Here is a 26,718-nt window from a genome sequence, read left to right on the forward strand (position 1 = left end):
TGTCATTTACATAAATCTTTCTAGGATTCTTGTATCAGAATATACTTTATAATCTTTTACCATTTGAAGATTGAGTCATTCAACTACGCAACACAGAACAAAAGTTATATCTCATAAACCAGTACCTGCCCACACTCACAGCAGTGAGGGGAATCAGAATCAAGGTGGCACTGTAATTCCACTTGATTCTAAAAATCAAGTCTATTTGACATCGGTTTGAAGCAACAGAACCTTTATCAGATTTCCCCTATTAAAGAAAAACCCAAGGAGAGATGATCAAGCACAAATGATCACTTCATGCATTTTATTGATAGTCTATATTTTAAATCTGCAGTATGACATCTTACATAGGGAAAAAGCTTCTTCCTAAAAGATAACTATTAATAATCAAACCAGCTTTAATATGACTGACCTTTCAAGGTCTTGTTTTGCATTAAACAAGTTAATTTTTAGCAGGTGTAAAGCACTGTACAAAAAAAAGGAAACTGGGTACATTCTCAAAATTTAATACAGGGCTTCCCAACCAGGAGTCTGCCAGACAGATATTGGAGATGGGTGTTATGTTCAGGTTTAAATAGAAAGAAAATGAGAAACCAGATAAAGCAAGCCAACCAAATTCACTTCACTTTGTGCTCCTTTCCGCTTTTTTGAAAGTCTCTCCCAGAGGTCAGGAAGCCCTGGTATAACAATCACGGTAGCCTTTACAGAACATACATTTCTGTGCTTCATGTTCAAAGACATCAAGGCAGCCTTTGTTACCGTTCCCCCTCCAAATCCCTTCAGGTTCTCATAGGCTTCAGAAGGCTTTCCAAGATCGCTGCCCAGTTCTTTATATGAATCCAAGTAAACACCTAGACCAAAGTAGCTCTCTTCCTTGGAGAAGATAAAACAGGCACAGATACATAACCAGGCCAACTGCGTACCTACTCAACTTGATACCTAATCACATGGCCCTACATCTTTCAAAGCAGCACCAGGGACAAATGGAGCTATCAAGAAGTAAAACCCAAAGACCAGACAGTTAAAACACATACAAATCAATCAGTTAAAAGAATGTTAGCAGAGGGGCACTAAACAGAGTTAAGGCTGGACAGCTGGTTCAACCATACCTTGGTATTGGAATAAATCTGCAAGATGACGAACTGATAAGAGGAACCCTGAAATAACTAGGCACAGTGGTATGATGGGGTTCACTTTCACTGAATGTCTTCAAGATATCTAAAACTCAATCCAAGTGACCATAAAGCAGCTTGTGAGTCTTTAGTGAACAAATCCTAATCAACAGATATTTAACTGTAATTTTATTTGAGTGTTGGAGGGTGTGCCTATTTCCTTCCAATTTGAATTAAAATACCCATATAGACATGAAAATAATCATAAAACTGATACAAACTGTTGTTATCCCTTGGGAGTTCCAATACCTCTATTCCACGCTGTATTTTAGATACAAAATGGAGTTACTTAAATCAAGTGAGATTACTCACTTGTTGGGAATATTACATAACATTTTAGAAACGTTCCAGTTATGAACTCAATTTCAGAATGCAAAAATTTTTAAAAGGCAGGTACTGAACCCATAGCTGTTTCTTAGTTGCTTATTAAAAATCTGATTTAAAAATAAGTGAAGTACTAGTTCCCCAGACCTTGCACTTTAACTTCCCAAATGAAGCATGTTATATTGACTTACAGTTTCAAATTGTTTTTTAGAAGCACACAATTTACTAGCTAATGAATTACAACACTGTTACTGAATTATTAGACATACTGAATAATTATACTATGCTTGGGGGAAAAAATGCCTGACACTTTAACATGTGCCTTATCAATCTCTTGTATTACTAAGGTACAGAATACTTTAAAAAGTAGCAATCAGCATAGTCTTATAAGACAAGAAAAGAATAAAAGTGCCCTGCAAATGTGGCTTCTATGTACTTAATATTGGTAATACATTTAACAGGGAAACCAGTAAGATAAAACTTAAAAATTCAAATAAGGCAGATTACAAATATTTTTTGTTCACAAAAGAACAGAAAAAAGGGGCGAGGGGGATAAAAATATCCTCCATGTTTAAAAGTATCAACAACCACCACAAGGTGCCACTGTATTCTACCAAGCTGTAGAAATGGCCTTTTAAGAGGCATTTTGCAACATTCACCTCCCTATCACATGGGTATTTTGGGAACTGAGTGAAAGTCATGGCTGATGCTTGACCCATTTCATGTTGTGGACATCTAGAGGGCAGGTGGTTAAATACAAAGCACATTAAGTGATAACCCTTCATAGATATAATTTGTGACACTAACACTAAGAGCGAATACTTGGCATGGAAAGGACATGTTTTCCCAGGGAAAAAAAAAATTACTTGAGGTAACTATTATAGCCAACCAGTTTCCTAATCTTAAAGTTTGGATGAACTCCAATGACCATGTTTTTAAGAGATTATATATATAATCCTGGTGCTAAATGTTTGTTGTTGTTACTGTTAACTGTACAATTGATCATTACCTACACTCCAACACTAATGTGAACACTTTTCTCAATTCCCACCTCCATTAACCATTACCACCACTGAGGTATAACTAATGTGTTGTTTTTAGAGCAAATATTCCAAATTAACAACATGGCTCATCTTCTAGTGTTGCTACAGATAAAGTCTGCAAACTTTAAATCTAACTTCTTCAATTTTGTTTTTAGTACTAATAAATCTCAATCTAGTCAGCTGCTTGGAGTTAAACAACATACCGCCTCAAACGTTTCAGACTAGTAAGTAAGTTTTTTTAAATATCTGAAATATTCAAGGAAATTCCGTTTTAGTACTTTCCCCTATGCTTTGAACAATGTAATCTCCCAACATTGTTTTTTATTGTTCCTATTACTGCATGAAGTTCAAACTAGGTCTTCAAGACAGAACCTTTCTGTAATAAGAAAAAAAAGTGCAAAGATACAAAATGAAATGTAAAGTCTTTTGCAAGAAAATGCTCCCTCAAGGGAACAAGTGTTTGGATGCTGGTGGGAAAAATGGTTTTTGTTCTCCATCGTACATCTGACACCTAGAAATGACCTTGTCTTCAATGTCCACAACACTAGTAAGTATATATCAGTCATGGACCTTGCAAAATACAAAAAAATTAAGTAGCAAATTCCACGAAAATATGTGAACCCATTCTACATAATCCAATGGTAATTAATGAGTGCAATTGAAAAAGGTGTCCACATGCACATGTCCAATATGTGCATTCTACTAAAGGCTAAAAACTTAAAATTCTATTTCCAGTGTTTATGAATAGCTTCAATATCTACATTCATAATCAGCATTCTGCATGAGTTACCTCTTTAATACTTCACAAATGAGTAATACATCTTGGGAGGTTAGGAAGGTATTCGTTGTCAATAACTTTCTTTTATGCTTAGAACGTGCTGCAGTTGTTTTTAAACTATTTAAAATGAACACCCCTATAATAGGGACATTTTATACCAAGAGGAAAATGGGTTTGTTTTTAGCCAATCAGGACTACCCTGCAGATCTGAAAACTGTAGATTATACCCTTAGTAAAGGAGACAAGGAGGCTCACAAATATAAAGGGAATTCTGACTTTTACATGGACAATTTTTTAAAAAGATAAAATGTATTACATAAGCGCCATAAACAGTAAAATTTGCTTATATTAAAAAAAAAATAAGTGAAGCTTTGTTTGGACATTATTTCCTTGCAAGAGCAGTACATATCCTTAGTAAACAACTACCATATTTACAAGTTAATTTCCTTGATACTTAGGTAGGATTGAAAGCCAGAGGAAAACATGAAAGAATGAGCTTTGAAATAATCTTTACAGCTAAGTTGATAACAGTTAAGGTAGCCAGATAATTCCTAAAGCAGACTTGTTCATTTTGTAGAGGATCTGACTATGCCTGGGTAGTTAGCTCACTTCGTTAAAGGCCAAAGATGTGTTCAATTCCTCTTTGGGCCCATTAGCTTTTCCCAGGAAAATAAACAGTCCCCCACAGTCAGACTAATCCTAACCCCAACCGGCCTCAAAAGACAAACTGGGCGAGGGTACTGGGGTTCTTCACAAACCTATTCTTACTACTAAGGAAACAACATAAAGTGCATGTCCCATAGATCGTGAGCCAGCAGTCTCATCTTCAAATATGGGCAACACACTTACAATTTGAATCTCAAATAACCCAACACAACTCACGTTCAACAAAGGACAAAAAACCCTTAATTTTTCAACTGATCTTTAAATGTGAGATGTTAGGTTTGTGTTAGAGAGATAGTAATGAAATATTAACAAGTGTGCACTGGTACCTTAAATGACTAATCTCGAAAACAATGCAAATTCGAGACTTTCCTATTAGTACACACATCTGTACCAACCTCAATTCTTATGCTAGAAGTGGTTTATAGTCTCTTTCCTCTGCCTTTTTTTTTGAGGAGCAGACTTGTAAAAACATCACTTGATGTAACTTGTGCTAGGTAGTAGTGGTTTGTTTTTCTTAAACCAAAGCTCTGCCAGATTTGCCGATCTACCTCATCTGCTCAAGTAGAACACCGTGTCAAGGATCTCATCGTACGAAACCAGTTCATGTCTGGATGATCACTGTCTTCGCGGAAAGTTTAAATTCTTCAGAGCAGTTTTCTTTACTCCTCCATCTTTCATTTCCTGCCTAAATCCAAGTTAAAATACACAATTCCCGTTGGTCTTCACTGCAGTTCAGTTCTGCACTCTGTCCTTTCTTTTGCACGTCACAGTAGCTGTTCACATACATTAAATATTATAGATATGTTCTGCTCTTGACACCTACACACTTACAAAAGCAGCTTTGTACTTTGTTTGGTGTGTTTTTTACTATGTTGGCTCACAAAAAGCAGTTTTTCATTTCTAAGCATGGTACTTTACAATTTTTAATGCATTAATACAACAGTGCATTGGAAAAGTACTGAGCCTCTACAAAATAGCTTTACATTTTTAAACAAATGAATGTGATTTTTTCACTTACACAAGCATAGGCTTTTTTTTTTTTAATATTTCCACAAGATAAATATCTCAATTAAACTATAAGCTCACTCTACAGTGTGCCACAGTGATGGGCTTAGGAGACAGTTATACACTTAGAAGATCCTAACCTTAGTGTTATTTACACTGACATGTCCAATATCACCTCGTCTGAAAGGTGAACGAATGATATTCAGCATGAAGCTGAATTTGTGCCAACTAATAACTGGGAATGGTAGAGCTTTAAGCAATCACTTCAGAAATATGTACTGTAACTTAGTCTAAACTGGGAATTTCCTTCGCCCGTCTCTCCTACAGCGTGGGAAACTTTAAAGATCAACATGAAACAGATAAGAGCCATCGCTAAGGCAGATCTTTTAAGATAACAAAGGAGAAACTGACAAGTGTATATGATAACTTATCAGTAATATCAATTACTGGTACTAAAATCAGATTTTTATGTCCTAAAACATTGCTTTTGAAATATTTCCTTTTATTCTGGAACAGAAATTGGAGAAAGGACAGTGATTCATTCAGAAAGCAATGACTCAACTCAGGTTGCTACTTTACATTTAAGCACCACTCAAAAAGTGGACATAAAGCAAGTGATTCCTGTTTGCCCATCACTATATCAGCTACATAGCTGAGAGTTCAGACCTTAATTACACAACGCTTTCTCTGTTACCAGAAGCTAAGACTGCTCTGCGACAAATAGGACAAGTAGAATTCTCGGATAGCCACCGATCGATGCAGTGGACATGGTACTCATGGGAGCAAGGGAGCTTACGAAGTTTGTTTCCTTCCGTATATTCTGTAATGCAAACACTACAGGTTTTTAATGCATCGTTTTCACCAAAACTTCTCATTGCCAAGTTGTCAATCTGTTCTTTGGTGAGTCCTCTAGGTTGGTCATCATCATCCTCATTTAAGAGGAAAAACTGAGCCAGACTAAGGAAGGGCAAAGAGCCACTTTCATCAAATGTTACTGGGGCCCTGTGTCGACCCTCTCGCCTGGCACCTGCTGAGCCTGATGATGAGCTTCCTTCATTACTGCCTTCAAACACCTCTGAGCTAGTCTCTGAACTTTCACCACTGGAACTGGAACTAGGACTGGAACTGGAACTAGAATTGGAACTGGAACTGGAACCAGAACTGCTACCACCACCAGAACCCCCTCTTCCGTTCCGTGACTCTGCCCTTTCCATATTTCGACTTGAGACTGAGCCACCAGGCTCTGAATCACTATCACTGTACATAAAGTAGCTTAACTCACCAAAACCCGTCATTATCTGCCTTAACATGGTCTGAATTGCAACAGATGTAGTCTCACTTAAACCAGTATTTAAGATTCTACGAATCGGAATTCTGATGGTACTGACATAGGTTCTCACGCCTGCCCGCTCAGAGCGTGAAAACGTACGCCTAAAACCTCCTCGTTCACTTTCATAAGTGACGGTGTTGTTCGGCGTCTGAGATCTTGACCGAGTTCTGCTAGCTATGCTATCTCTCTGCCGATATTCTCCAGGACGAACTCTTCTTACTTGAAGATCAAGGACTATGGTTGGAGGTCTCTGTCCTGATCCTGTAGATTCACCACTGCCAGCTGTGTCTGAGGAACCCGTTCCTTGTGAGGCATTTCTTGTTCCAGAAGCTGCAAAAAGACCTCTACTTAGCAAGTCAGGTCCACTTATTTGCTGTCTCAATGTCACATGGTGCCGGGTTCTAGAACTTCCCTCAGTCTCATTTACCAAAGGATGCTCAAAAGTCTGAGATGAGATACTATGATGAGATCTTCGTGGAATTTCACTCATTGGATGGAGAGGTGACCTACTTCTTTCAGCTCTCGCTCGGGTTCTCCGATGGTCTGGGCTCCTGCTTCTCGCCCTTCTCTGACCTCTGGTAGGTGCTACTTCTGTTAATGCTTCAGTTGAATTTCGTTCTGATCTAGATGGCCTTGCAGGTGCTGATTCAGATTGTGCATTTTCTACTTGCCTTTGGCTGTTGTTGTCCATATTTTCTCCACTAGAACGCCTTGCAGATGGCTCATTTTCGTTCTCTGGATTTTGGCTCCCATTATTACGGTTAACATTGATCTCTAAACTGAATCTGAAATCACCACTGTTTGGATTAGTCCGGCTCACTGCCCTCCAAGATTGGTTTCCTCTTTGCCCACTTCTTGTTGTATTTCCAGTTTGTCTGACAGAGTTAAGCCAGTCTATTATAGAGTCACCATTAGACACATCATCTGAAGAGTCTCCACCTGTTTTAAAAAAAAAAGGGAGGGGAGAGGAAGAAAAAGGAACTACTAAAATTAGGACAATCACATAGTAGTGCTCTGAAACTTTGTACTAGAAAAAATTAACAAGGACTCAATAGATTTCACATTTATGGATTTTTTTAACTATACTGCATAAATTTGCAAGTGAAGGCAGGAAAGTTTCAACTTCACTGTGAAAGAGCAAGCTCATCTTAGAGAAATTTAGAGAATTTTTTTAAAGGGAATCTGGAGGAAGTCTATTTCCAGTACTTTATCATATACAGAAGACTAGCGTACGACTGTGGACTGTCACAAGACGACATTTTCTCAGCCCACTGTCAAAACACTAATGTAAGCAAACAAGGTAAACACCAATTAAGGTACAAGGCTAGTATTTTAGTTCAAATTACATTTCTGTCAAATTTTCATTAGTCTACAACATTTCTTCTAGTCTCTTGACTTAAATGCCTTTGATTATACACGATGTTTTAAAATATAAGACTGCTAAAGCCAACTGCAAAAATGTAAACAAAGTTTACAGGTTTAAAAGTATTTGAATACTTCTTCATGTTACCAAGATTTTAAATTAACAAGAAACTGGAGATCAAACCAAATGAATAGTCTGAATCTAGCATAGTACATATAATGACTCGTTCAAGAACCAAACTGTTGTCACAGCCTCTTAGATTAGAGCGTCAGATTCCCCACTCCACATTGGGAGAGAAACACCAGACGTGAGGTAAGAGCAGGATTTCTCAACAGTGGCACTATTAACATTTTGAGCCAGGTAATTCTTTGCTGTGGGGGCTGCACATTTTAGGATGTTAGGATGTTTACCAGCATCCCTGATCTCCACTCACTAGATGCCAGTGGCAAACCCCCAGTTGTGACAGCCAAAAATGTCTCCAGACATTGCCAATGTGACCTAGGGGGCAAAATTATACCCCGTTGAGAACCACCAGGTTAAAGAATACAGCATTTCTTTCTGCTGGTGAGGAACTCACATGTTTATAAAGAAGGAATAATTCATTAAGTAGGAGGAAATTTCAATGGAGATGGAAAATCAAGAAAAAAAAATCACATTTAAATAGGCCATTTCTCACTATGTCCTAATTAACACAAACAAACCAAAGGTGAAACAGGAAAAGACCATGTTGACATTCTCATCAAATATCAAGAAAATGCCAGTTCTCTTTTTATGAGCAGTTACTTAGCACTAAATTAATTTGTGCCATTTCTGGTAATCTTTGGCTGACATTTACTGTTATGAAGTTCCTTATCCATTCCATCCTCTACCCACTCCCCAAAGCAAAATATACCTCTATTTTCATCTGAATTTTGTGGTGGAGGGCCCTCTTTAATTTGTTGTAGTCTTCTCAGCAACTCTTCCTCAGTACTTTCACCTGAAAATAGTTTAAAAATGTTTGCCAAATCACAAATAAAAACCAATGACTCTTACCCATCCGAGAGGAAAACCAAGGAGTGAGTAGAAACCTAGGTAAAATTCACTTCTTCAGGAGCATGACATTACAGCTTACATTTATACAAGTTTCTTTCCACTTTACTAAATGCTTTTTCATACGATATCTCATTCTTTAAAACCGCAACTCTGAGAGGTAGATATTATTAGCTGCATTTTAAAAAAAGGAAACTGAAACTAAATGAGAGACTTACGTGCTAATAAGTGGCAGGACCAGAATGCCAACTTAGGCATTCTGATTCAAGTCTGGTACTGTTGGCTCAAAATGCGCTCCCTCTCATTAGAGTCATGCCAACTGACACCTTACCTTTTAAAATTTAAGCAATCGCTCAAAGCTTAGTAGAATTAAACAGAAATATGGAAGAAAGGGGAATAACGATTTTTAACTAGGATCAAATGGACCTAATCAGGCAAAAGAGAATAACCTAGAACAAAGTTCTAAATAACTGACAATTTTACCCAAGGCTAGCTCTGGAGGACTATGATTGGGACATATTCAGGGAATCAGGTGACAAAACAGAATAAGTCTATCCTAGATACTAAAGTTCCCAATAGCTCTTCCACACGCAGACTCATGTCTAGTAAGTTAAATAAAGCTAACAACAAAAAGATCACTTAGTTCCACTCTTTTCGATTCAGCTCACTATAAATTCACAAAATAATTCATAACTAAAAAAACCTGATATAGGATAATTCCAAATATGAGTGAACAGAATCAGGTAACAAGCACAGCAGTAAATGTCATTCTATACCCCTTGTAGTAAAATCATACTTCATAATGGCTAAAGAAACATTTTTAAAACAGGTTAATTTTTAGAAGACCAGCAATTTACATATATAAAGCCTTAAACTACACAACGCATACCTGGGGTGCCTAGCAAATTGTTATCCCTCATAAGCCTATAATCTTCTTCACTCAGGTTATTTACAAATTGATAGAAAGCTTCTTCCCGATCCAATCGGTCCATCTGACTTCTGCGCTGTGCTGCAGACTGATCACCACTTCCTTTATCGTTAGAATCTGAGCTTTCCATCTTGATGAACAAGTGGAAAATTATCTAAAAGGAGAAAGGAGATCAACTTTGAAAACAGAAATCAGTATGTATGCTACAGAACAGTTTTAATTATGTGAAAATCCAGAATGCAGGTTGAGACATGGATTTTAAGACCTCAAACGAATAAAATTTCATAACAGAAAAACTCCTGAAAAGCACTGTTATACAGGAAAAGACTAGGTCAGGGGTTGGCAAACTATGGCCCACGGGCCAAATTTAGCCCTGGTGCCTAGTTTTTTTCTCCTTGAGATCTAAGATTGGTTTTCCACTTTTAAAGGGTTTTAAAAAAAAGAGAGACTATTTTGTGATGTGTGAAAATTACATGAAATTCCAATTTCAGTGTTCATCAAGTTTTATTGGAATACAGTCATATACACTCAGTTACACATTATCTATGGCTACTTTTGTGCTTTAGTGGCAGAGCTGAGTAGTTGTGACAGAGATCAGATGTGGCACTCTCACTGCTTTGCACCGGTGATCTGTGCACTATAAGTTGCAGTGATGCAATTATAACTTGACAGCATTTCAAGTGCCAAGCATACTGTGACATTTTTTCAAATTACCAGTGCACTCATCATGTCAAATGAAGAGAAAGTGGACTTCAAATGTCACCCTTAAAGGCACAGTCGAGTATGGATTGTTATCAGACTAGACGGCAAAGACTGTGTTTATTATGCAATGACACTACAACTGTGCTAAAGTAATAAAATATACATCGATATTATCAGACTAAGCACTCACAAAATATTCCCAATTCACAGGAAAGCTACAGTCCAAAGAATTAGAAAGTTCACAACAAAATATCTCATCACAAGATATTTTTTTCACAAAAATAAAAAACGCTTCAATCAAAGTTAAGTTTCCAAACAGCTCATTTGTCAGCTAAGCAAGGAAAGCTGTTTATGAATGGTGAGTTAGTTAAACTGTTTGATTGCAGACGCAAAAGAAACGTGTCCAGAGAAAATAAACTTAAGATTATTAGCCTTTATTGCTCAAAAAGTTGAGGATACCGGGACATGTCAATAATCAATTGAAAAGCAAGGCAGCAAATGATTTTGATGGTTTTCCTTGGCTCTTGATGAGTTGACAAATGCAACTGAGACTATTCAGTTGTTGTTTATTCAAGGAGTCATATGTTGATTATTCAAGTTTGAACTAACTACAGAAGTAGCCTCTAGGAATAGTCTGCATGGAACAACTATAGGTGATAAGAGTTTCAAAGAAGTTGAGAAAACTCTAATTCAGCACAACCTGAAGTGGAATCTGCTAAGATGTGTTACAACTGAAATGCTGGTAAAAATGTGTGTTGAGTAGAAAAAGACCTAGTCGGGAACATTTACAAAGCTTGTGAAAACGTACAGTGTTTAAAATCTATGGTTACTCATTGTATTATTCATCCGCAAGCAGTATGCAGAAAATATCTGATCTATCATATTACTGAACCAGCAGTATCAATGGTGACCTTCACTACTGTGGACTTAACTATCATCAGTTCTGTGAATTTTTGTCAGAAGCAGAAGCTAAATATCCTGATTTGCTCTACCACTTGCTCATTTTGATGGCTTAGCATTGGTAAAGTTTTATTGTGATTGTTGTACCCAGGTGCAAAACTGAAATTTCTTCTGAATGAGAGCCACCCTCAATTACTATTACCAAACAATGAATGGATCAGGAAATTAGCTTTTGCTGCACACTTCATATCTCTTAAAGAATTCAACCTAAAATTACAAGGCAAAACACTGCTTATATGCAAAACTTACACTGCAGCAGTCATTTCAACAACAACTAACATGAGAATCACAATGCCAAGTTGCTTTATACACTTCTTGTGCTATCAAAGAAATGAGAGCTCCATTCCCATAGAAATTTGTAGGAGATATATTTTCTGAGCATAAATTACAGTTCCAGAAGTATTTTTTAGAACTCAACGTAAGTACAAAGGAAATTCCCTTATTTCAAAATCCATTTAGCTGTTCAACTGAGGAGCTTCCACCTAACCTTCAACTGGAAGCGATAACTCTGCAGTGTAATGGTACGCTAACAAGTAAATATCAAGAGAAGAATCTAACAGAATCCCTTATTATATGTCTTCTAAGGTATGAATATGCTTCATTAAAATTATATGCTTGTGGACTGATTAGACAGCAATACGCGTATGTGTGAAAAGACATTTTCAAAGGTGAAATATGGAAAATCTCATTTCAAGTCAGTAACACTAGATGAACATCTGCAAATCGTTTTGATAAGAAATACGCTTAGCCTCAATTAAGCAAAATGTTATCCCCCCCAAAAGAATGCCATTCTTCTCATTAGCATACTTACATTATCAAACATTGTACTCAATTATTATTACTACATTTTGAGTTTTATCAACAAAAACTTCGTGGAAATTTGGCTTCTCTCTTTTTATATAAATAAGTATATAATATCCCCAATTTTGCTTTTTGATCAGCAAAGCAAAAATAATATTTACTATTTGGCCTTTACATAAAAGGTTTGCCAACCCCTGCTCTAGATAGCACATAAAACTAGCCAAAAATTCTTACTTATTATTCATTACTTGTACAGACATAGGAAATTACTATATTGGCAGATTTCCTAATACTCTCAAATTAACCATTCTAACGAAAAACAATAGTAGTAAATAAGAGAAGACTCCAAACAAAAAATTTCATTCTCTAATTCTTTTCCTTCCAACCCCAGATGGACCCTATTTAAGTTCGCATTGACAAAATAAAAGTTAATTCCATGAACACATGAAAATCTGATTTGTGGAAGAGGTATAAACTATATTGGTATTAAGATTTAATCCCACACACAACATGTGAAGTTATTTGGATGTTCACAAGTCAAAACTAAAGAGAAAAACAAAAACATACCCTCTTTCGGACATAAAAAAGAAAGAAGCCTCTCTACCTGTCTGCTGAACCTAAACAAATGTTAGTTTAGACATGGGCACATCTGGATCTCCTTTCTTTTATTTACATCATTATTTAAACAAATAAGAGGAGCACATCAAGGAAGGGGAAGGAGACCTCGATAGTTCTGGAAAGAGTTTCCTAATCTCATAACCAAGATTCCTTAACTTTGGTAAAACCAAACTAGAGAAATTTCTGAAAGATGGTGTTTTTATAATAACTTGAAACTTTAAGACTAGAAATCGACAGCTTAAATAAAATACTCATAAAAGTTACACGGGCCAAGTAATGAAAAAAACAAACAAAAGGAAGCCAAATTTTTCCAAATGTAGCCAAGTAATACAATTTGGTATTAGTAATAGCAAGCAGCTAATTTTAAAAAAATACAGAAAAGCACACAGGAAAAAGAAACTTTGGCCACAATTCCTCAAACCAAAGACAACCACTAGTAACATTTGACTAATATTTTAAACGATAATAACAGTTAAGCTAATAAAGCTAACATTATGAACATTAATAAAGTTAAGACAAAGTCTACTTGTGAAGGATCAGTAAATATTTCTGAAAATAATTTGGGGGCCGGCCCGGTGGCCCAGTGGTTAAGGTCACACATTCCGCTTCTCGGCGGCCCGGGGTTCGCCGGTTCGGATCCCGGGTGTGGACATGGCACTGCTTGGCAAGCCATGCTGTGGTAGGCATTCCATATATAAAGCAGAGGAAGAAGGGTACAGATGTTAGCTCAGGGCCAGGCTTCCTCAGCAAAAAGAAGAGGACTGGCAGTAGTTAGCTCAGGGCTAATCTTCCTCAAAAAACAAAAAATACAACTTTGTAGGCTTGACAGCCTTTAAAAATATAAATCTTTCAAGGAAGGCAAAAACGTCTGATAAGCTCTGACGTTTAAGGACATGAACCAAAGATAACAGAAAACTCACATACCAAGGACTGTTACAAGAATGGCACAAAGTCTTAAGAATAGCACCAGGGAGGTTAAAGCTCATAAGGAATAGAAATTCGCAAAAATACGGGGAAGATTATTTTTTTAAGTCTTTGAAAAACAGAATCTGAAACAAGAAAGGGGTCTTGTACTGAATGTGTGGGGTTGGCATATTAACAGAAAATGGAAGGTAGAGGCACTCAACTTCTATTTTGTTTCTATTTTATTCAACAAGGAGGATAATCACCTTCCAACTGCAAATAGTGGAAAAAACAAACTTCTCAAAGAGAGAATCAAGAGCCAAAACTGCAAAACTTCTAATAATAATCTTTGAGAAATCTAGACAACAGGAGATATGCAAGAATACTAGACTCAAAAATGATCTAACCTTCAGGGCCGGCCCCATGACCGAGTGGTTAAGATCATGCGCTCTGCTTTGGTGGCCCAGGGTTTTGCCAGTTCAGATCCTGGGCACGGATATAGCACTGCTCACCAAGCCATGCTGAGGGAGTGTCTCACAACCAGAAGGACCTACAACTAGAATATACAACTGTGTACTGGGGGGCTTTGGGGGGAAGATAGAAGAAGAAGAAGAAAAAAAGAAGACTGGCAAGAGCTCAGGTGCCAATCTTAAAAAAAAAATCTTCAAAAAAAGTGAAGTCTATAAACTATATAGCACAGAAAAATCTGACAATAAACCTAGGGGAAAATATCAGATATATTGCATACATGTAGAAGAAAATATGTTCACCAGAAGTGGGGTTCCCTGCCAAATCAGCCTCATTTGCTTTATATAGGTATGGTTGTCAGCCCTGGTTTGCTCATTACAATCACCTGGGGGAGCTTTCCCTGGGATTGGCCAGACAGTGATAGTTTAAAAATTCCACGGGTAATTCTGTAGTGTAGTCAGGGTTAAGAACCTCTTTGATAGGGACATCAGGATAATACTGCTTGTATGTTCATCTTAGTTTCTGTACAGAACCTGAGAAGGTTTCTCATCCTATCGTTATGAAGAAATGTGGCCTAGAGCAGTGCTTCTCAAACTTCAGTGTACAAATGAATCACCTGGAAATCTTGCTAAAATACAGATCCAGATTCAGCAGGTTGGGGGTGAGGCCTAAGAGCCTACATTTTGAATAAGCCTCCAAGTGATGCTGATGCCGCTGATCTTAGAATCACAGCTTGAGTAGCAAGGAGCTTGATGACAATACAGTTGAATAGATTTACCGTTGTCAAACACCACCCTCAAAGGTTACGGAGCAATGTTAACTTGCAAACAGCCCTGTCTTTAGAATTTTAAAAAGGACCATGTCAAAGACACGCTAAGCAAATCTATAGACAACTCAAAGCTGGGAGTTAGTAATGAAGATGTATATGATAAATAATACTCTGAATTCTCAGTGGACTGTGAGGATGAGCTGAAATCAACAAAAATGATGGTAAATTTGCTACCTTGAACACCTTATTAAGGGTTATCAAACTAAAATAACCCAAAGTAGGAGTACAGAGTAGGGGAAAAACCTGTCTTGAAAGTTCACATGAAGAAGACCTCAAGTTTTTAGCAAACAAAAGCTCAATGAAAAGCCTGTTTGGGGGGCCAGCCCCGTGGCCGAGTGGTTAAGTTCACGTGCTTCCCTTCGGCGGCCCAGGGTTTCACCGGGTCAGATCCTGGGAGCAAACATGGCACCGCTTGTCAGGTCATGCTGAGGCGGGGTCCCACATAGCACAACCAGAGGCACTCACGACTAGAATATCCAGCTATATACTGGGGGGCTTTGGGGAGAAGAATAAAAAAAGGAGATTGGCAACAGTTGTTAGCTCAGGTGCCAATCTTTAAAAAAAAAAAAAAAAAAGGCCTGTTCGACCCACCTACTAAGGAACCTATCAGAATCACACGTTGCTTTCATAGACCAGTGTTCAAATTAACAGTCCCACTGCAACCTGCTGTTCAGACTGTATGTGGAGTTTTTTAAACATTTTAAATACCACCAAATGGACACTGTTGTGTTTCAAACACAACAAAGTATCTAGAGTGAACAAGATGGTGAGAAGCCAGGGAACATCACAAAAGAAATAACTGAATCACCTGGAGCTGTCCAGCCTGAAGACAAGACTAAATATGGGCTACAGGGTCAAACCAGGGCCAAAAGTGAAGAAGGCCAAGTGAAAGGGCCAAAATGTGAAGAAACATGTGAAGCAGACAATTCTTCCTTTTAATGCAACAGTTTAACGAGTAAAATTGTCCAAAAGTGGAGATGTAGCCAGCCTCTTGAAGCAAGCAAACTACCCATCTTGAGAAATATTCAAGCAGAGGCTGGATATTAAAAAGGGGATTCCTTATTACGTGGGAGTTTGAACAGACTGATTTCAAAGGACCTTTTGGACCAACATGTCAGGAAGGATGGATAAGTCTCTTGGTTTTCTATTCCGGGCGTAGGGTCATATTAAGCTACATATTTCAGTGACACAATTTTGTTGTAACATTTTCAAGACCAATCCACTTATGTTGCCTCATCCTCGCCCTCCAACACACCTTGTGCTTTTACTACCTTCACAATTCTACTAATGCTGTTCCCTCCTCAGGCCCTTCTCAGTCTCTCCCCATTTCACTCACTCTTCAAGGTTCAATGAAATCTTACTTCCTAAGTTTTTACTGACTATCTCAGCTAGCAATTTTTTCATCCACCTCTGCTCACAGCATTTGTCTGTGCCACTAGAGTGGCACTTCCTGCCTTACATGGTCTTATATTTTTGAAATATTAATTTTATTAATCTATCTTATTTACCCAAGATAACCAAAATATTTCAACATGTTAACAACATAAAAAAATCAGTGAGATGTTTTACACTTTTTTAAATAGTAAGTCACCAAAATTTAGTGTGTATTTCACCCTTATAGCACATCTCAAGTTGGATGCTTTCAATGGTTAAGAGTGAAATGTAGTCCTACCAGAACAACAAAGTTGTGTTTAATGGAAAAATATTTTACACTGCTTCAGTTTTAAAATTAAAGAAAATTAAAAGTTCAATTCCACAGCTACACTAGCAACATACCAAGTGTCCAGAAGCCACGTGGGCTTAGCGGCCACCATATCAGCAGCTTTAAAGAATTTCTAAGGTAGAGAAATTCCACATATGGAAAGAGCTTCAAAGTGTTCCCAATACATTGTCCATGCTCTATAAACCCACTATTTATCCATTCCCCTTTATGTTTTTCAAAAGTAAAATAAAATAAGGTTGAATACTCTACCAATACACATGGGATAGATGATTCTTTCCTATGTTCACCAATCTTCAAGATTCACTCTTGCCCTTTTATAATTTTTATCATTTCCTAGATGGGGACTAGAGACAAAACGTTATACATCTATTCAAAACCCTCCCAACACTGTGATTTTAGAGATTATTGAATGCTAAACAGCACATGCCTTATGAGCTTATAGTTTATTCCATGCAAGAGGGATTTTCATTTTGGTTTTATTTTTCAATTCAAAATTTTAACGAGACACACTCACAAAGCAACATGTAAACAAATCCAAATCACTATTACTTCCATGATACCAGGCTGTTCTCCTTTCCCCCTACCCTCGCATACACACGCCAGAGAAAATCAAGGAAAATATTTTCCCCACATGACATCCCTGCAACACACTTATTTTTTATTTCAAAATTGCAACCAAACTGGCAAGGCTTCATTAAACAGAATACACGATACTGTTGCTAAGGGATAGGTGTCCATTAAAGAAGCAGTTTGTTTCTTGTAGTTGATAGGGGACACAGAGAGAAAAATCTGATTTGCTTCCCTACTTTTGCCCAAAGCCTCCATTCTTTCTGCCTTATTCTGCATTTCCCCTGGGCTGGGAGTGGGGTCAAGAGATTTCGGCACTGGCAAGACACCTCTATCCTCCAGAGACATTAAGGGGTGAGCTGTGGCTGTGACACCTGCAGAGGTCCCCTGGACTAGAAGTAATTACATTTTGAAAGAAAAGGAAATTCTGAATGTAAGCAATGCCCTCAAATGCTTTGCAAAATAATCTTACTCACACATACCCAATGAGCTTGGTCTCATTTTAAGCAGTCCCTTCTCTACCTAAGTGGCATAAAATGAAAAAATATAATAAATCTAAACTAAAGTTCAGCCCCTGGTAGATGTAACGTCACTACTGTTTGGTAAGTGAAAATGAACCTTTTAAAGGTAAAGCATGCCAAAAAGCTCAGGAGTCCACATGATCAAATATAGATCTCGCTCCATTTTGGTATGAAAATATTAGTGAAGAATTATGTTAGCAAAATGGCTCTCTAGATTCTACTCTACGGTGAACAACGTTGTGGTACACTTCCAGTTTAACCAGTAAGAGGAAAAGAGAACCTCCATACAGCCCTGGACTCCTATCATCATAGAAGAGAGGCTCTGAAATTTATTTATTTAGTTATGTTACTCTCAGTTATAATATTCATGGGCATAAATCAGAAATTTTGCATTGAGCACACGATTAGCACTAGCCACTTTTAAATTGAAATATTCCTATGAAATGCTTACCACTCAAACAACTTAAGAGACCACGACTGTTCCTAAACCACTTGAATCTCTCTCTTCCCAGTTATAAGCAATGCCCACTACCCCGTATTTATGCAGCCCTTTACCTATATTTCATTTAATCCTCGCAACAATCCTATGAAGTAGGAATCACCACCTCTATTTTACAGATAAGAAACAGAAGCACAGAGAAAGGAAGTGATTTCCCAAAGGCCATGTGGCTAGTAAGTGAGAAAAGCCAGTAATTAAACCCAGGTCCCTTGATTCCAAATCCAGTCAACTTTTCACTAAATAGACAACTGCCTCCAAATATATACCAAGACTACAGACTTTAAAATACAGTCCTTCAATTTCAATAGGCACGCCTGAAGTATTTAATCTCACTACGAGCTCTTTCATACCATGTTCTCTCCTGGTATGAAAACTTCCAAAATGACAAAACACCTTTTGTAAGCAGTACGAACCCAGCAGGACTTATTTTTAAATAAGTCAACTTTTAGTATTTTTGTTTTAAATACAGTTGTCCCTTGGATAAGCAGATATTTTATTAACCTTATTTCTTTCAGAGTACTGTGTGCCAATATATCCAAATCCATTTCTGGAAACAAGCAGCCAAATTAGAAATTTTGCCCAGTCGTTTCAAAAACTACTGGTTTGGTCAATGAATGTGTGACTGTGTCAGGAAAATTTAATTCTGGGGAGGAAAAGCCAGCAAGAAAACCAAACCTGAGATTTCTGTAATTAAGAAATTTAAAACAGATTCTTACTCGCCTTGAGAATTTTAAAGCATTGTTAGTGATCTCCTTTTCTCCTATAGTCATTATCATATATTAATATAAATTATGCAGATTACTATGGTTCTGACCACTGCTAAAAGTATTTAATTCTAATACATGTACACTAATCTTTAAAAAGTGTAATCTTGTTATGATATTAGGGCAAAAAGTCACTTAAAACATATTGTTTGGTACTAATGGGTCAGGAGACCTGGTGCTAAGTATAAGCACACATGTAATATATTCAGTGGACACACTGCATCATACATAGTACCCAATTAAGGAGACTTAAGGCACCAAAATATATTGTTAACAAAACAACACTTTACAAAAAAATTCTGAAATTCAAATGTTTGCATGAGTATCAATTTAAAAATAAGCCACGTCTACTAAGTTTGGAAGAAATAAACTTTTTAAAAACAAAAAGGTATGGTGGGAGTGAGGAATCAAGGTAACCTAATAACCAACAACTAAAGACTCTTGAGCATTTTCACCTTTCACGTGTGCTCATACAAGCTCCAAACTTAACAGTGCTCTGAAGCAGAAAATGCCAATTAAAAAACAATCATAGGTATCAACATAAAAATGTGTCATACTGAAAAACGAAGAGCAAGCATCACTGTTTGCAACAGAGCATCATTAAGAACCTCATAGACGGCCGGCCCCGTGGCCGAATGGTTAAGTTCTCACGCTCCGCTGTGGCGGCCCAGGGTTTCGCCAGTTCAGATCCTGGGTGCAGACATGGCACCGCTCATCAGGCCATGCTGACGCAGAGTCCCACATGCCACAACTAGAAGGACCCACAACTAAAAATACACAGCTATGTACCAGTGGGCTTTGGGGAGAAAAATGAAAAATGAAATCTTAAAAAAAAAGAACCTTATAGAGTAGATGAGAATTAATAACATGCAATTCTTGTCAATAAAGAAAATGTTAGCTCAGTAATATCACCAAAATGAAAAATATTTAATGCTGTTAAAAAAAGTCAAATCGCAAAGAACTGCTGAATTTGAGGTCAGGAGGTAAAGTACCATTGTATATGCAGTTATCAAGTGTTGAGAATTCTTCATATATTAAATGTTTAATTAAAGTTGTATGACATTTGTAACAGATAACTAAAAGGTTGATAACTACCAGATAGTTTTTATTCTATGAGCAGCAGGGTGGAATTCAGCTCTGTGAAAAGGAAAAAATAGGAGATAGTGGGGGTTCTAGTGTTGGCTGTAACATTATCTAGCTATGTAAATTTGGCCAATTCATCCAAGCTCTTATGCCTCAGGATCTCCATCAATAGTAGAGTATCGGATCAAACTATCTACAAGGTACCTTCCAGTTCTATAAATCTGTGACTATGAATAACATATAACCCAGGTCACATTACAGTACTAAGTCAGAAAAATAAAACTTATGAAACAACAGGAATAACTAGGATATAAATTTAGAAGCTGTGCTTTTCCCACTGCCATTTCACCCATGCACCTGTCTCCCCCATTTTGTGCCCATCTTTCTTTTTGCAAAGAAATGTAAAGTATTCCTCTTTAAAAAAACAGGGCAAGGCTGATGTTCCACTACCTTTATTTACTGCATGATACCTCTCATCACGCAAATTGTTGATTATTTCCAATACTGGGCTGTCAGAGCATGCTACCAAGGCCTCCACCGCTGCTGATACCACTATAAGCAGTACAAGGTTATCGAATATTATCTGCATCGCAATGGTAGCGCAGCCTTGCTTATATTCTTCTATCTTTACCACTTGAAAAAGATAGCAGAAAAAAAACCAAAAGGATTCAGAAAGGTCCCTCATGTGTCTTATCTCTTGGCAGGAAGTCTACTGACTTGCAGCTCACAAACAATTCTGACGACTACACCCTCTGAAACAGTTAAATTGAAAGAGTAATAAGAACGTCAACAATCAAAGGACAGAGACCAAGACAAATGCTGCCAATTCACAGGATCAAGTTAATGAAAAAAGGAAACCACTGTCGATGGGGCTCACTCAAGTACTTCAGACAGTGAATTTAATCTTCGATTACCCATTTCATGTTCTTTTATTATCAGGCCACGCCACTAAATTAGAATTTGGTCTTATCCACACGAACTCAATTCTAACTTGCTTCTCATTATTCCCAAGTAGTCAAAAAACGACTCAGAAACCCAAAAGGTTCATATGTCTATTTAAAAAAAAAGTTATTAATGTAAAATCACTGATTACTGGCAATTCTGGTGTTAATCAGTAAATAAAGCACTATTTTTAAGGACATAAGTTTTCCATCAAAAATTAACTTTTTATAAAAGAGTGAAGCCAATTTCTAAAATTAAAATCACTTGACCAAAAAAGAAAATATTATCTATACTAATGACTGTTCTATTATTTGAGGAAAACAATTTTGTGTTACAGAATCAAACATGCTGACAACGGTGCTTTCTGAACGAGTGTTCCTACATAGAAATGATGACAGAAGTGACCATATATCCCCACTTTGCCCAGAAGAGTAGTAGTCTACACCTGTTGTCCTGTAGTAATTACTAATATGGCCCTTTTTAACTCTCAAAAGTGTCCAAGTTTGGATAAATTATATGGTTACCTTAGATGTAAGTGACACTAATGGGAACTTTGGTCAACAAAAAAATGAACATTGTCAATAAGAGTTAACTCGTTTCTTCCTACAGTCAAGTGGAAAGCAAGAGGAAAGAGCTGTTTTCCATTCCAGAAAAAATTAAAAACATTAAACACAAATATCATTAAACACAGGTTAAAAAATTAAACAGAACCTATACTTGTGAAATTATTTCAAGAGGTCCATGAATCTACATAATTACCATGCACTGTCTACAGATATCTGTCTCACACATATGTAGATGCTGTTATGACTAACGAAATTAAAAATCGCGGATTGGAGCACTAAAATATGAGAAAATCTACAACGAAAAATATAAACTAAGTATTTCAGGAGCAAAATCACAAGTTCATAAATACATTCTCAAATTCTTCAAAATTGCCAAGACTTCTATGTCTAAAAAATACCTCAATTGACGAAAGAAAAACTGAACTGCTTGATTATCTGGGAAACTTCCATGTTCAAGGTTGAGAAAAAAACGATGGAAAAAACCAGACACAGAAGTATTACTGCTTTCTTAAACTGGTTATCAAAATGTCAAGGGATTATATAAACTGGATATTTTTTTAAATCAATGGGCCATAAGGTTTTGGAAAGCTTCGTGTTACAAAGAAATGTTAAGGAACCGGACTTACAAAAGAAAAACCTGTCCCAGCCCTAGGCAGTGGCCCCAAATTCTAGCACCTCATTGGTCTGCGTTTGACAGAGGACTTTTCACTTTCTAATTCGTTATCCACTCTATGGTACATCAAGGGAAGAGGATGCTGGTGAGTGATTTGCTCTATCACAATCCACTAGGGCTGTGGAAAAAGTAGTAGACATATTATAATTCCATAAATGCAGACGCTCCAATTGACTTGGATTATTTAAGGCCTCACTACATGGTCACTGACCTCAAAGAATATATCCCACCAGCCTAACATTTCTAGATATCATTTCATTATTAAGCTATTTCTCAAAAGCATTTCTGATTTTAAATTAAGTTTATCAAATTATATCACAACCAGTAACAGCTGAAGAAGGAACCATGACAGACAAAAAAAGGGGAGGGGGGTAATTGCTAAAGAAGTCTCACCTGCTTCATAAAGCAGCTTTCCTTTAAGTTAACAAAAGTTTCTGATGCAACAAAACCTATAGATTTTTTAACTCCATCTTTCATTTTCTTTGCATTTCCGATCTAACAGGAGAGCAATTAAGTCTAGAGGCATAAAAGTGTAGTGACTTCAGCATCAGACAGACCTGGGTTAAAATGGGGGCTCTACCACTTATTAGCTATTTAATTGAGGACAAACTACTCAACCCTTTCTCTGTAAGAGAGTTAACATCTTCATGAAGCTTTGCTGTGAGGATTACAAGAGCAGGCATGTGAAGCACAGGATCCAGCACATAAGCATTCAATACAAGTTAGTTACCAATTTAGGCTAACTACCCATCCCACTTTGCCTGGGACAATCCAGGTGTGTACCTATTCTCCACGCATAATTATTAATACGGTCCCTTTTGCTCTTAAAAGCATCCCGGCTAGGGCAGTGAATTATGTGGTTACCTTAACAATGATGATGATGAGGAAAGGAGTGAATATCAATTAGAGTTATATATCAATTATGATTGATTGGATCTTGAAGGAAAAAAATCAAACACCACACAAAAAAATCTAAGACTATATTCCTGTAAGATATTCTACTGATATTTCACTCAGTTATTCAATGAACATTTAACAGCTGTTTATTTATACCCATCCCATTCCAAAATGATTTAAGGCAGCAAATTTCTATCTTGTTCTGTTTTATACAGGTACTGGTAAACTTCAGACATTATTTTAAAAGAGGAAAATTCACAGATAAAGAACTAGTGAGTTCCAGCTGTTCAGAAACACTACTGTTTAAACTGCCAGTGAAAAATACCCATTCTCATCAGGAAGATTGCCCAATACCAACTAACATATATCAAATAAGCCCATCCAATTATAGGGCCTGCAAAACGAATAAATATTTTTAAACATGCATTCTACACATAAATCATCAGGAGACGCAACAAAAAATAAATTACCTGACTGTTATGACATAGTATTGTAATACAATAAACTGGATTTTAGTTTTCTTCACTCTCTGCTCTAGAAAAAAAAAGAATCCATTATTCTTTCTCTTTTATAAGATAGACATTTTCTTTGAAACAAACACATCCTACAAAAATACACATCCTATATATTTTAGTTACACACACACACACACACACACCCCATAACCCAACCTAATTCAATATTGTATCAGGATGTTCGGGGAGATTGAGAAGGTCAAAGGGAACCAGGAATCTTAGATGTTAGATGTAAGATTTCCTTTAAAGGCTGAGAGCCAATCTACTTTTTAACATAAGCCTGCTTAAAATAGGCTTTTCTTTATCCAACCAGTAATTATTTTCAGATTCTGATAGTTTCTTTTAAGGACTTATTTGGCACATTACATTGGCCTAAGGCAGGAGCTTAATTTATGAAAGATCATCAGGACATCTTAGGCTAAAGAATGAAACATTTTTCAGTGAGAGAAGTGTCCTAAAATCGTATTTTAAGAAGTGTTTAGATTGGTCTTCCTGGGTACTTTATTTTTACAATTCAGAAAACTGATGTTGGGGGGGCTATAACTGAGCCCGCCTGCTCTCAAGTCACCCAGGACGGACAGAATATATCTGATGAGGTGATGAGTAGTTATTTTGTCTTTAGTTACAAAGAGTCAAAGAAATGATTAGTAGTAGTACGTTTATTTCTTCCTCCCTTCAATCATCCAAAGCCACCGCAGTTAATTCTGATTCAGGAAATGCGGGCTCCTTATTTCCAGAAAAAAATTATTGTGGGGCTTTGCAAATGGTAGATGACAACCTGATATAAACGCTTCCTCTTGCCCCAAAACTAAAGAATGACCTAAATAACAAGCCTGCTAGGCCTCAGATTCCCGGACTAACCTGTGGAATAAGTATGGTGAAACTGTCTAGGGAAGGAACGTGGCTGTCTCCTCCATCTTGAAATTAATCAGCATAAGGGAAAAAGGGACTGAGTATTCAGGAAGCAGAAGCCCAACCGGTTAATACTAGTTACTAAAGCTACGGCGTACGTGGCAGGTACCGCCCGCAGAAGCGGAGACCCTTAGGCTTTTTTTCTGAGGGGGGAAGGGTTGGGTCGTTGGCCGATTGAACGGAAATTAACTTGAAAATCATTTGGCCCAATTCCCATCCTTACCCAAGAAAAACAACAAACATGCAACGGCTTTTCCCTCCCTTTTGCTGGGGGAGGGGGGGGGGTCCTTGCAGTGATATCTGGCAAAGGATACGCCAGGGTTATTCAAGCAAGGGAGTAAACCACATTTGCCTCAGATCCTCAGGGAAGATGTCATCGTGGCCCCAGGGGGCGCCTAATTGATAGTGCCCTGCAGAAGGGCTGAAAATGGGGTTTTGCAAATCCTGGGAAATCTAAAGGCCCAAGAGTTCCTAGCATCTAACTTAGAGCAGCCTGATTTTCTTCCCTCTTTTCCCAAACCCAAGCCCGCCATGTAAAAGCAGGGGAACGAGGGAAGCCTCCAGAGAACGGGGAGAAAAACCTGAGACGATCAAAGATTCTCACGCCTGAGGCCAAGACTCGAAAATCGCCTCCCCCAAATTCTTAAGGCTCTGGAGGGCCCCAGCTGCGGCTCGCGCGGCCACGGAAAGGAAGTACTACCCACCTCCTTCCCCTTCTTCAAAGAGCCTGTCGACTATACACCCAACTAAAATGGCAGCGGCGACTACGCCACGGAGTCCCCCGCAGCAACCGGCGCCTCGGGTCCGGAGGCGGCGCTGAGCCTCCGCCACGACGCGCCACTCGGGCCATTTTGAGAGAACGCGGCAGCCGTGGCTCCGCTGTCTTCCTCTCGCTCTCCATCCATTTCTCAGAGGATTCCCAAGGCTTCACTTACTCGGTTTTAGTGTCGGGATCCGACTCGGTCGGTTCGGCCGCCGCCGCCTGGGCTCCTGCACGCCTCCCCTGCTGCCACTTTCAAGCCCGCCTCCGATGAGTCGCTGGTTGAGACCCGCCTCTAGCCCAGCGCCTGCTCGGAGACGTTGCTCAGGCAGCCATTATCTTCCCCATTGTTACCAAGCAGCGACAGGAAACGACTGCCCACAACAGGAAGTGATGATGCCGCGTCCCGGCCCCGCAGCCCCACTCCCAGCCTATTAGCCAATCCCAGGCGATTCCTCGAAAAGGCTCGGCGGGAGGAGGAGGGGGACAGCCGACGACGCGTCAGGCGGGCGGCGGTCTGGAAAAGGAAAGCTGCTGGGACGCCCACCATGTGACAGGCCCCACCCTCCTTCGCCATTTTGAATTGTGGCGAGAAATTCGCGTTCTGAGAATTGTGGGAACCTTAGCTTTCCCATTTTGAAAGTGAAGGACGTCACTGTCTGCCTGCTTGAAGCCTCTTTTAGAGAGTGAGAAATGCGATATTGCTCTAACCTGACATCCAGTCACACAAGTAATCCAGACCAATTCATACAGCATCCTACCTTTTATTCAACCTATATTTATTAAGCGCCAACTGTATGTCAAGCGCTCTTGTAGATGTTAGGGGTACAGCGGAAATTAAAACAGACCAAAATCCCAGTTCTCGTGGATCTTTACATTCTACTTGGGGGAGAAACTATTTACTATATATATACAATATTACTATATATAGAGAGATACATATATATTACATATTTTATGTATATATATAATTTGCAATTATATGTATATAATTTGCGGTAAATGGGAGACAAAGCGGGGGTAAGGGGCGGTGGGAGACTGCCCAGTGAGGGCAAACGGGAATTGCAATTTTAAAGCGGTCAGAGATGGGCTAAGACGGTAACTCTGAAATACTTGGAAAGCGGCAGTGATTGTGGGAAAATCTGATAACGCTGGAATTTGTGAAAGGGCGGTTAAGGAAGGGCTTTCTTAGATGGTAAGGCCTGAAGGAAGCTAGGGAAGGAGCCACACACCATCCAACTCCCGTGTTCACAGTTAAAGAAAAACAGCCTGACCCAAGTTTTTAGGGTGTTTCTGTGTTTCTTTTTCCGGTTTTCTGTGTTTTCAGGTAACACTCCACCTACACTGGCTTTCTTACTGTTCTTCCAACAAACCAAA

The 26,718-nt window shown here is 38.2% G+C and overlaps 1 protein-coding gene across 3 annotated transcripts; it reads right to left on the reverse strand.

The window, feature by feature from the left end:
• Window positions 1-276: 276 nt before the first annotated feature.
• RLIM (ring finger protein, LIM domain interacting) lies at window positions 277-25,860 on the reverse strand. Of its 3 annotated transcripts, none has more exons than XM_070605768.1 (5): window positions 25,517-25,860; window positions 23,625-23,688; window positions 9,600-9,792; window positions 8,574-8,657; window positions 277-7,257 (listed from the first exon to the last, which is right to left on the reverse strand). In XM_070605768.1, the coding sequence occupies exons 3-5, from the start codon at window positions 9,766-9,768 to the stop codon at window positions 5,660-5,662; spliced, it is 1,851 nt and encodes a 616-aa protein (XP_070461869.1). In that variant the 5' UTR covers window positions 9,769-9,792; window positions 23,625-23,688; window positions 25,517-25,860; the 3' UTR covers window positions 277-5,659. The 3 variants fall into 3 exon arrangements, with proteins under 3 accessions (XP_070461869.1, XP_070461873.1, XP_070461870.1); XM_070605772.1 differs by having other exon boundaries at window positions 25,286-25,708; XM_070605769.1 differs by lacking the exon at window positions 23,625-23,688 and having other exon boundaries at window positions 25,517-25,765.
• Between the last annotated feature and the right edge of the window lie 858 nt (window positions 25,861-26,718).

Source organism: Equus przewalskii, chromosome X, assembly GCF_037783145.1.
Source record: "Equus przewalskii isolate Varuska chromosome X, EquPr2, whole genome shotgun sequence".
Lineage (NCBI taxonomy): Eukaryota > Metazoa > Chordata > Mammalia > Perissodactyla > Equidae > Equus > Equus przewalskii.

Excerpts from the sequence above, each read along its gene's own strand:
- RLIM (XM_070605768.1), bottom strand. The coding sequence starts at position 9,768 with ATGGAAAGCTCAGATTCTAACGATAAAGGAAGTGGTGATCAGTCTGCA. Across the intron at positions 8,658-9,599 it reads CAATTTGCTAGGCACCCCAG|GTGAAAGTACTGAGGAAGAG; the intron begins GTATGCGTTGTG and ends AACTATTTTCAG. Across the intron at positions 7,258-8,573 it reads AAATTCAGATGAAAATAGAG|GTGGAGACTCTTCAGATGAT; the intron begins GTATATTTTGCT and ends TTTTTAAAACAG.